This window comes from Echinops telfairi, unplaced genomic scaffold (assembly GCF_000313985.2).
Source record: "Echinops telfairi isolate 266 unplaced genomic scaffold, ASM31398v2 ScPeMD7_7421;HRSCAF=8459, whole genome shotgun sequence".
Lineage (NCBI taxonomy): Eukaryota > Metazoa > Chordata > Mammalia > Afrosoricida > Tenrecidae > Echinops > Echinops telfairi.
Genome location: NW_022111321.1, coordinates 17,426,850 through 17,439,221, shown reverse-complemented (window position 1 = coordinate 17,439,221; position 12,372 = coordinate 17,426,850). Strand labels below are relative to the sequence as shown.

The 12,372-nt window shown below is 36.3% G+C and overlaps 1 protein-coding gene across 1 annotated transcript in view; it reads right to left on the bottom strand.

Moving 5' to 3' along the window:
- Positions 1-12,372, bottom strand: part of ATM (ATM serine/threonine kinase) — a 106,409-nt gene that overhangs the window by 61,895 nt on the left and 32,142 nt on the right. The window contains exons 21-26 of the mRNA XM_045297739.1: positions 9,237-9,363; positions 8,040-8,239; positions 6,843-7,017; positions 6,189-6,353; positions 4,787-4,919; positions 3,235-3,330 (exon numbers count right to left, since the gene is read on the bottom strand). Coding sequence (XP_045153674.1) covers positions 3,235-3,330; positions 4,787-4,919; positions 6,189-6,353; positions 6,843-7,017; positions 8,040-8,239; positions 9,237-9,363 — 896 coding nt within the window. The remainder of the gene's footprint in view (positions 1-3,234; positions 3,331-4,786; positions 4,920-6,188; positions 6,354-6,842; positions 7,018-8,039; positions 8,240-9,236; positions 9,364-12,372) is intronic.

The following is a 12,372-nucleotide window of genomic DNA, read 5'->3' as shown; positions in this document are numbered from 1 at the left end:
AAAGAAAATCTACTGCACTGCTGCTTAATATGACAACAAATACTCACACTGACATTGGCTCATTAAGAAAATATCTTGCTCACTATAGGGCTTTCTACAAAAAGAGAGTTTACAATTTATAATAAAAATGCACTGAGATGTCAATTTTGTGAATATTTCACTTAAAAGAAATAACTTCATATCCACAATGCTGTTTAAAGAAATAATCGTGGAATTGATTAATATAGTTATTCTGAGTCTTAATTAGAAAATACACAAAAGCCACATGAATATGTACCACCACCCTCCAAGTTGGAGGCATAATTGGACATTGGTAGCTCAATTTTCTCAGTTCAGAGAGAAATTTTCACAATTAAAATAATTAATTGTGGCTTTGAATTACCTTAGTAGTTAGGCTAATCCAATGATTCTTATAAAAATAAAGGTGATTTTCTTCCTCAGTAGACATCTGGCAAGAGCTGGAGAAAGCTTTGGTTCTTACACCTGGTAAGGAGCCGATTGGCATCAATCAAGTTGGCTGAGGCTGGGAATGCTGCTAAATACGCTACCATGCAAAGGACAGTTCCTCACAGCAAAGAATTCCCTGGCTCAAAATGTTAGGTGCCAAATTTAGGAAATCCATGCCTAACCCGAATTCATTTAGTCCACATTAGTCTGAGGTAAAAAAACAACAGCCTAATGCACAAACCTCTAAGTCTCTATCACAAACCATTATGGTTTTAGGTAACATAAGAAGCCTACTTAGGTCTCTTGTAGGAAATCAGGTTTGCCTCTAGAAGTAGTACAATATGGACAAAGGTGCAAGTTCCCTACTTGGGGAAAAAAATAAACTGGAGTCTTGGCAATGTTCTGTTCGTGTTCTGGGTATAGGATGTGTACATGTGTATTCTATTTATGAAAATTCTTCAAGCTGTGTAATTACAATCTGCATACTTTCCTGCACATGAAATATATGCCAATAAAATTTATAAAGCTTCTTAGTTTGTTATGTAGTGTCTGAGGTCTGAACCTTAGTGCAAAAAACCACTCAAGGCACAATTACTCTCTACTTGGAACAGAAAAGATAGGAGAGTTAGAAACAGGACGAGGATACAGGATGTGCGGCTAACAGCCTCCATGAGCAACTGCCTCCTTTGCCATGTGTGGTAGTTACATAATCTGGTGCCAACTTAAGACTATCAAGAGTGAAGGGGTGGACTTTAGCCTGTCAATCAAGTCGCTGCTTGATGACCTCATTTAGAGGTGTTACAGAGATAAATAGCTCGCTGGAGGTGGGACACAGAGACTCTCAAGCTTCATATTCCTGATAACAAGACACATGGAGCTACGCTTGAGCCCTGAACCTAAAGAAGCCACATGGATACCCTTGCCAGTGCTGAGATGCTTGTACCGCCACTGGATCCACAAGACTTTCCACCCACTGGCTTATGATCTTCCTGCTTTTAGCATCATTACATGTGTTGTGTGAGTCTGAAGAGAAATTTATGGATTGGTATCAGATATATGGGCTAATATTGGACTTATGGACTTGATCTGGACTGGGTTGTTTTCTCAATATTCCATTGCTCTTGTATATAAAGCTCTTTGTTATACACATATGAACGTCCATGAATTTGTTTCTCTAATCAATCCAGAGTAACACGCCATGAGAATAAACTGAATGGTACTCAGCTATCATTACTAAATATTTTTATCAAAGTTGGCTTAGAAAGATTCAGATCAAAGGGGAGGAAATGCAGAACTGAATTAAAAATTCTCATAGACTAAGACTTGTGGAAGGCAAATGAAACCCTAAGACCACTGCACTGAGATCTTTAAACCTTAAACCTCAACTATCCCCTGAAGTCTTAAAACTGAATAATAGTGCTAAGTGGTAGGAAAAAAAGGTCTGCTTTTTTTAAAAAATCATTTTATTAGGGGCTCATACAACTCTTATCACAATCCATACACACATCAATTGTGTAAAGCACATTTGTACATTCATTGCCCTCATCATTCTCAAAATATTTCCTCTCCACTTAAACCCCCGGCATTAGGTAGGTCTGCTCTTTTAAGAACTATCCATATGGAAGCAATTTCACAACAGCAACTTGAAAAATTAGATAGGAACCTTGGTGGGTATTAAAGTTATGTTAACAAAGGAGAATACAACTCAAAAAAGGTCGAAAATAGCTAATCAACTCAAAGAATGTAATCACTGTCACTAAATGACACTTGTAGAAACTCAGTTGGGGTATGTCTTGCTGTGTATATTCAACAACAAAAGTTTACTGCTTAGGGGGAGAGCAAATGTTTTGAGAATGATGAGGTCAATGAATGTACAAATGTACTTTACACAATTGATGTAGGTATGGATTGTGATAAGAGTTGTATGAGCCCCTAATAAAATGATTTTTTAAAAAAGTTTACCAAAACGGAGGTACCCTGGATACTAGGCTCCCACTGACAGGCTAAGGAGGACGATTGTGAGAGCACGGATCTATGAAGTACTTCTTATGCCTCTCCCTTTTTTCATTTGAAGCAATGCTGTAATAACAATTTCAAACGAAGTTAATCATGTGGTATTTCCATATCATGATCATCAAGTCTAAATGCATGCGGTATGCCAGGATATTGTAGGTACCGGAAACTCCTGTTGCCATTGACACGATGCTGACTCCATGTATGTCAGAGAAGTGCTCATCAAGGGTTGTAATCTACGGCAGATCACCACGCCTTCCCTCTATGGAGGCTCTGGGTGGATTAAAACTGCCATACTGCCTAGGACTGAGTATGTACCATCCATGCAAGGCATGGAACACGAATATTGACTAACCTATATTAGGGTTTCTACCTCAAATAACAGTAGGAAAGGTCTTCAAACTTGTTTTAATGTATGAGCTTATCTACTGCTGCAAGTCTTCCTTGTTACTTTTGTTATGAAAAAGATATTAATTCCCAGTAAGAAAAATCCATTTCTATAATATCTCGACAATCAATTTACTTGTAGCCTGTCAACTCTCACATGGCTATGAGACATTTTCAAATAATACATATGTATAAGTACAAACCATTGACTTTTCTTCTTATGTCAAGGTTACCAAGAAGGAAAAGCTAAAAAGGAAGCTGCTTGGGAGAAATGTTAACTTAACTAGCCAATGGCATTTATCAATATCCCAAATGATAAATCTTTATTTTGAACACTCATCAACAGGAATATTCAAATCATCACTCTCACTCAGCCAGATAGTTTACCTAAAACTTCTCTTTCCCCAGGGTGGTTTACCGCCATTTTGGATAACTGCAACAAGCTCACCACCAGCTTCACCAGAATGCCATCTTGTGGGTTTTCTAGGAATAGTTTGGAAAAAATTAGCTTAACTTAACGGTGACAGCAATTTTGCTTCAAATATACACATAAATTGTCAGACTAGAAAACATTCACCAAAACAAAATGCAAAAAGCTTAAAAACAGTTTTCAATCCTAAGCAGCTGGAAAATGATGCATCAAATATAAAACCATCTGATGAACAATATCTAGCAAAGAAAGATGTCTTGAAAAACTGCAAAAAAAGTCCTTACTTTAGCAAAGACATTAACAGAAACGCAGACGTCACTTAACCAAAAGCCAAAAGGGACCACGAGAAATTGCTCGTTTTTTTAAAAATCTTCTTACATCTAGAATCTATACTAGCTTCACCCAATAGAACATTCTGCAGTGATGCAATGTTCTATAATCTGTGCTACCCAAAAAGCAGCCATTAGCCACACGTAACTATAGAGAACTTAAAATTTATAGGAAATGACTTCAAATTATTTAAATTTCAACTAAACTACATTTAATTTAGATTTACATAGCTCCAACTTGCCAGTGGCTGCGCTGGATGAAGCAGGTTTAGACCAATAAAATATTAAAATACTGGAAACAAGGGCTAGAGGTATCCATATAGAATAGATATGCATAATATTCAAATACATTAGAAACTTTGAGGACCGATGATTAAAACCAAAGTTAACTTCAAAAAATAGCAAAGATAAAAATTTTACAACAGAAAAATGAAATATACTCAAAAAGATGAAAATCAAAACAAAAAGAATTACCCCTCAAGTGCAAAATTGTAGTATAATTTAAAACTCCAAAATAACAAACTAGAGATGTTTGCTGAAAAAACAAAACAAAACAATAAAACCAACAACCTAGAAACACAAACATACAAACATGTACATCTATATAAATACATAAACACAAAACACATCTGCACAGGTGTACATGGGTATAGGGCTTAAAATAAGATTCATTTTGGATGTTCCAGCAGATTGGAGAAGAAAGCACAGACATAATACTTAGGATGCTCAAATGAAAACCATTCCTATAGAGGGTTTCTGGAATGGTACATCTTTAAGGGAGGTCGCAGTCTCATCTTTTCCCCTGGAGTTCGTGGCTTTGAACTGTCAACCCTTACGATTAGCAGCCCAATGCTTAATCTATAGCACTAAAGTGTTTTTTTTTTCCTTTTAGGTAGAAGAAAGTTGTTAAAATTCTTAAATGAGTACTATAAAAAGATCGTGTTTCAGCTTCTGCAAAATTATGCTGGCAGAGGTGTAAGGATGGACAAAATGGCAGTGATTCAAGGTAAGAACACTAACTAGCAAGTCATTTTTATGTTTCGAAGGGAAATGCTAAGAGTCTAAGCTAAATCATGATGGTGTGAACTAAGACAGTGACAACTGAACCAAGAGCAAGGAGTTTGGGGAAATCGTTTTTAAAAGAAAGAGGTATAAGTAATCCATGGATTAAAATCAGTACCCTGAGAAGCTCTCGTGAGACCCTTGATTTGATCTTTATGCTGCTCCAGCTGCCTTCGGAGCTCCTTCAGTCCTTCGAGTCTTGTCAAAGGTAGCGCATCATAAACACTCACTGAGAGGAAATGATTAATTTCCTAAAAGGAGAAAATTGGTTAAAGATGCAACATGCTTTTAGCACATCTTAGTTAAGTTTGTGAAGTAAAATTTAATAAAAGGGAAAAGACCATGGGTCTTGTATAAATACTGACTGGTATCATTAATTATAACAAATAAAATAGAAATAAATTTCTTCTACTTTGAATTCTACAATTTGTTTCAAATCTTCAAATTCCAATAGACTCAGGATAACAGATTTCAAGAGTGTGCAGCATAACCAATTGGAGAAAAAAAATGCCCAAATTTCTACTTAGTTACTAGTTTTACATTAAATATGTTTAAATATATTTTCATATTGCTATATAGTCAAATACACTGACTTTAAAATAACCAAATTATTAAAAAAACAATCACACCTAATATCCATCCCAGAAAAACCATTGGTGTTTCTTGGCCTGGGGTAACAATGTAAAGATGGCCAAGAATAGGAGGATGTGGAGTTTCCTAATTGTCTCCAGAAACAATTACCTCCTTTGCCTAAGACCAGAACTGGATAGTGCCCAACCACCATTGCAGAAGATTGTGATCATGGATTCCACAGAAAAATCCTGATCAAATGGGGAAAATCTGGCACAGAATATCCAATGTTCCCAGACTCCAGACTTTTTAGAGTCATGGAAGGTACCTAAACCCCTGACACTATTATTCCACGATAATCCTTACACCTTAATCCAAAATTATCCCCTGAAGTCTTAAAAACAAAGAGCAGTTTAGTTTAACTACTAAAGAATGTCTGCGTTGAAGACTGTGCTCCTTCAAGATCTACCTGTGTGGGATCAAAGTGATGGCACGACTGGGAAGCTAACACAGCACTCTCAAACAGAGGGCGAAATGGAGCACCACCCGATGAACGCCATGTCAGTCACCCAACTGTACACGCAGAAACTACTGGATTAGTATGTGTTTTGCTATATATATTCTCAGTAACAACGAAAAAGGTTTATAAAGATTAAAGAAAATTCACATTGATAAAACTTTTTAAAAAGTTAACTGCCATCTTGAAACCAAATAATAAATTGTCTTTCAAAAGATCAGACAATAATTTTAAGGTACTAATGGATCATAGAATATGATGCACATCAAAACACAACATATTTAATATCACATCAGGAAACTGATATTTATCTTTTTACTGCAATATAAAAGAAGAAATTAAGATTCCATCTTTATGCCTACAGCATGAGCTATTGAAAAAGTTTTACTACCTATGTTTTCTAATACAAAAAGGAAGATGATAATAAAATTACCTCCAAGAGTAAAAATGGTCCTCTACTATATTTGATTTTCTGCTGCGTAATACGCAAATCCTTAAAAACAACGTGGTCAGGAAAAGGATCTAAAAGCTTAATTGTGAGATACAGGTTTTCATTATCCTTGTTATCTATCACTAGGTATTTTAACAAGTCCAAGACCTAAATGGAATTAAAAGAGTAAAAGATTGAAAAGGGAGGAACGATTTAATTATATTGTAAAGTAAGACAACTAAGATCAATGTAATACAAATCATTCTACATGTTTCAAATTTTTAAATATAGTTATTACTTTTCTATGCTTTCAAATAATTCACAAATATCGAATGTGCTACTATAGACTGCAGTGTAGTATATTACTTAAATATTTTATAAAAGTAATTTAACACATCGTTACAGTAATAAATATGAACCACTATCACTAGTTTTCAGTATTTCTATACTTCATCATAAGTAACAGAAACTGAAAGGTTATTTAGTAAATAAAAATGATTAGTAATTAACAGATAACAAAGATTACTAACTGAATTTTTTCCAACATCAAGTAAAAACAAAACACACACACACAAAGTAAACACAAAACATTGGACTCACTCCAATAAAACTTGATCAATGTATTTCAAATATTGTTCTGAAAATTATTCAGATTACCTGTTCCTGAACTTCCAATTGACCATTAACCAGGGGGATAAGAGTACCAACGATAACATGGAGATGGCTTTCTAAAGCATCCTTGCAGAACGCCACTGCGGTCTGGCAAACCCGACTTAAGAGGTCACAACAAAGGGAGAAGGTGCGTAAGGACACATCCATGAAGTGAGAGGGCCTAATACAGGGGGGTGGGGGGGAGAGACATGCCATCACATAATTGACTCTATGACGCTATTTTTAAGCAGTTAAGTATTTAACTCTTTCCAAAATAAATAAATTTTTAAAAATTTAAACTCCATTTTTATCTATATTAAGCAGTTCTAATTCTGATATGGCTTGACATGGAGGTCACTTTCGTATCTAATTCTTCCAATTTTAGTATATGTGCTGCCGAAGCGAGCACGCGTATCTAATTCTTAATAGTTTAAAAGACCAAAAGAAAAATATGAGACAAAATGGAAACAAGACATTCCTCAGGTGCTGGGAAAAACTCATATTTGATAGTAATGTTATTTACTGACAACCAGTGAAATCTCACTAAAATCAGAGGAAAGGTTCAGAGACACTACACTGAATCTATAACCCAATTTAAAGTAACAAACATACAGCTGAACCTTGAACATGGTTGAGAACTGCAAACTCACAAAGCAATTCTCCTTCCCCTGTAGTTTTGTAGCCTAAGTGCTGTGAATTTAAGCAAACTCAGGGACAAAAAAAAAAAAAAAGAAAATCCCTGTACAAGTGGTGCCCTGCAGTTCATCTCCATGTTGTTCAGGGTTCACTGTAAATTATACATGGATTTTCAACTGGCTAAGGTGCCCACTCTCACATTATTCAAGAATCAATTTTTTAAAATCATTTTATTGGGGGCTTGTACAATTCGTATCACAATCCATACATACATCCATTGTGTCAAGCACATATATACATTTGTTGCCCTCATCATTCTCAAAATATTTGCCTTCTACTTTAGCTCTTAATATCGGCTGCTCGATCAATTTTATATATATTGAGATTTTCTACACAGAATATTTGTTTTAAATATTAGAGAAGTATTCATTTTTAAAAAGTTGACATTTACACCTACGATTCCAAAGAAAAACTAAAACAATCTTAGTTTCTCTTAAGAATATGCATTACTGAAATTTAAAAAATACGGTAAAAGAAACTTATATAGTGTTCCAAATATATTTTTACCTTTTGTTGATATAGTGGATCAAAGTATAAATAACATCTCGAAGAACAAAGGCCCAAGCTCCTCCTAAGCCACTTTTTATCTCCTTCAGTAATAAACTAACAAACAGGTGATATATTTTAAGAATTCTCTTCTTTTTATATACATTATTTGTCTCAGCTGCTTGTTCACATATAGCTAAAAGAATTTTTTGATAGGAATCCTAGAAAATAAAAAAAACATTTAATAAAAACTTATCTAATCACAAACACTCAGCAATAATACATTTTATACTTAAGGTAACTAAGTTGCAGAATTTAGATTTGAGTTTGATATCCAATAAAGCCTCAAAATTGTTATCGTAAACATAAAAATAACTACAGCCAATTTATTTAGCTTTAAGAATAGGCATTCTACAGCATTTTCTTTTCGTATTAATAAATACTTTTATTGGGGGCTCTTACATATCTTATCACAATCCATACATTCATCCATTGTGTCAAGCACATTTGCACATATGCTGCCATCATCATTTTCAAAGCATTCTCTTCCCACGTGAGCCCCTGATATCAGCTCCCCATTTCTTTCTCCTTCCTCCCCGCCCACCTTCCCTCATGAGCCCTTAATAATTTATAGATTATTATTTTCATATCTTACATCGTCTTCCATCGCTCCTCAACCACTTTTCCATTGTTCGTCCCCCTGGGAGGGGTTGATCCTTTGATCCAATTCCCCCTTTCTCCCCCCACCCTCCCCTAATCCTCCTGGTATCTCTACTCTCATTCTTGGTCCAGCATTTTCTTATTTAAATAAAATTAGTATATTCAATGAGCGAATACACAATCAAAAACTCAAAACAAACAAAATAACCAAACTCTCTGCCATTGAGTTGATTCCAACTCATAGCAACCCTAATGAACAAAATAGAATTGCTCCTGTGGTTTCCGAAACTGTACCTCTCTATAGGAGTAGAAAGCCTCATCTTTCTCTAAGGAGCAGCTGGTGGTTTTGAATTGCTGCCCTTGTAGTTAGCAACCAAACAAGTAACCACTAAGGCAGGCCTCATATAAAACATACTTCAAATTCATACTCACCACTAAAATACCAAGATGTAAACGTGTAAATGAGTGCCAATTTAAATGATCCAAAATAGAATTTTCATTTATTTCTCTAAGATACATCTACTTTCTTCAATTATTACACAAGTAGTTTATACTTACAGGGCTTTTGGAAAGAATTTCTAAGATGCTCTTAAACTTGGTTTTATGGCAATTGCTGATATAGGCAAATGTTGCCTTAATTACATGCGATGGAAAATAAGGTGGATTAGGAGCAGGATCCAAATCCCTAAAAATGTTAGAAGATATAATGCAATCAGCATTTTAACCCTTTTACTTATTTTTAAAATATACTTTATATTTTAGTCTTAAGTATATAAAAAAATTGTGCTAAAAGTACGTAGTTTCCATATACAGTACTCCCAAATCCTCTTATAAATTTTTTCTCCTGTTGACATTTCTGAGGTACAATCATTATAACTGACCAATCAATGTTGATACAGCGTGAGTTCATGGCTTACATTACGGTTCTAATTTGTGTTGTACAGCCCTGTGGGTTTTGACACATACGATGGGGGTACCCCCCTACCAAATGGTATATTTTTTCTCAAAGCTATGAATTTAAACATTTTTACAAAACAACCATATCACCTTCAAAGTACTCTCCATTACACTTAATAAATTGGTCAAATCTGTGATGATTCCATTCTTTTTTTTTTTTAATGATTCCATTCTTGGAAACATTTTTCAAACTCATCTGTTTGGATGGCTGACAGCACCTCCCTAGTTTGTGTCTTCACCTCTCTATGTTGGCAATTTGCTGTCCTTCCATGTCTTTATTCATTCGCGGAAACAAAAAGATGTCGTATGGAGTGAGGTCCAATGAGTAAGATGCATGGGGTCGGAGAAGCATGCTGTTTTTTGCCAAAGACTGGTGCACTGAGATGGCTACATGAGCAGGTGCGTTGTCATGGTGGCAAAACCAGTCCCCCATCTGCCACAAACCAGGCCTTTTTGGTTACGTAATCTTTTCAGAAACTCTAAATAGAAAGCTTGATCAACAGTCTGACCTGGTGGAATGAACTCCAAATAAGTCGACATTTTCATCCATTCAGGAAGTTGATGGATGTCGAGAACAAGGTTTGTCATACATAAATCGACATTTCACCTTTTTGGAAATGAGAAAGCCACTCATACACTTGAGTTTTTCCCATAGTGCTGTCTTTGCAAGCTGTGTTCAACACCACAACAGTTTCTGAGGCATTTTTCTTGAGCAGCAAACAAAATTTCACAGCCCACTCTATTCTCTTAAATCGGCCATCACAAAAAATGTTATTTGAGCAAAACTGCTTTTACGCAATAATTCACTGTGACCGGAGAGAACCTTCCCAGGTGATGCCACTTGGAACACTAACTCCGAGTGAGTGGCTCAATGCTCGCCTTGCAGGAAAAATGTGTACTACAAAAGCTCCACTCAGCCCAGTGAATCCTTCGTACTTCATGTCACATGTCCACAATTACAGAATCAAACAAGAGTTTCACTGCCCTAAAAATGCCTTGTGTTCCAACTATTCAACCCTCTTTCCCCTTTCTCTCTTTGTTGCAGCATTGTCAATCCATCTTTTTTTTTTTCTTTCTTTTTTTTTATTAGGGGCTCATACAACTGTTATCCCAATCCATACACACATCAATTGTGTAAAGCGCATTTGTACATCGTTTCTCAAAACATTTTCTCTCCATTTAAACCCCCGACATTAGGTCCTCATTTTTCCCCTCCCTCCCCGGTCCCCACTCCCGCATGAGCCCTTGATAGTTTATAAATGGGTATTTTGTCATATCTTGCCCTGTCTGACGTCTCCCTTCATCCACTTTTTGGTTGTCTGTCCCCCAGGGAGGAGGTCACACACAGTTCCATGTAATCGGTTCCCTCTTTCCTACCCATTCTCCCTTTACCCTCCCTGTTTTGCCACTCACACCACTGGTCCTATAAGGCTCATCCATCCTGGATTCCCTGTATTTTCAGTTCCTATCTGTACCAGTGTACCTCCTCTGGTCTAGCCAGCCTTGCAAGATAGAATTCGAGTCATGGTAGTGGGAGCAGGGAGGAAACCTTTAGGAACTAGAGGAAGGTTGTATTTCTCATCATTGTTACATCTGTCAATCCATCTTATTGAAAGTCTTCCTCCTTTTCACTGATCCTTTCCTTTACGAAACATGACGTCATTCTCCTGATATGTCTATAGTATGTGAGATGAAGTCTTGCCATCTTCACTTCTAGGGTGAATTCTGGCTGTATTTCTTCCAACACAGATCAGTGCATTCTTCTTGGCAGCCCGTACATACTCAACATTCTTTGTTAAAACTCTAATTCAAAGTATCATTCCTTAGTCATCATCCAGCACATATGAGGTGATTAGCTTAGGTGGACTGACACAGTGGCTGCAACAATGGGCTCAAATGTAACAGCCCTTGTAGGACGGCAAAGGACTGGACAGTGCTTCCTTGTCTTGTGAACAGTCGCTCTGAGTTGAAGCATACTCAGTGGCACCCAACAATAACAAGTGGTAGAAATGAAAAATAAGAAAGCTGCTTTAGGAAGAAATAAAAGGAAGATTATGTGCTCATGCAGAATTTAAGGTAGAACTCAAGCAGATATGCTCTGTTGTTAAAAATAAAGAACTTGCCTATCTGTGAGATAAAAAGGTTGTAGACAGATCTTGGGAGTAATTTTCAAAAGAACACCAAAAAACAAAATTTTAAGGAGCACAGAAAGGGAAAGGCCACCAGAAAGGAATGCCATTCACACTCCAAAGAAGAGAACTCAGAGGACTGTGTCACGAGACCACAGATGGCACAAAGGTCAAATATCAAAGAAAAAGATGATCAGATTTGCCATGAAGGTGGTCAGCTGCAAAGCGCACTATCTGTGCAGAATCTATACTAGAAGTAAATAGGTAATTACCGTATTTTCATTGACGGGTAGTTATTTTTTTCTTTTCTTTTTTTGTTTATAAATCATGTTATTGAGGGCCTGCACAACTCTTATCACAATCCAAACATACATCCATTGTGTCAAGCACATTTGTACCATCATTTGTTCCCACCATCATACTCAAAACATTTTCTTTCTACTTGAGCCCTTGGTATCAGCTCATAATTGTTTCCCCTCCTCTTCTACCCTACTCCCTCATGAACCCTTGATATTGATAATTTATAAATTATTATTACTTTTTCATGTCTTACACTGTCCGATGTCTTCCTTCACCCACTTTTCTGTTGTCTGTCCCCCTGGAAGGGG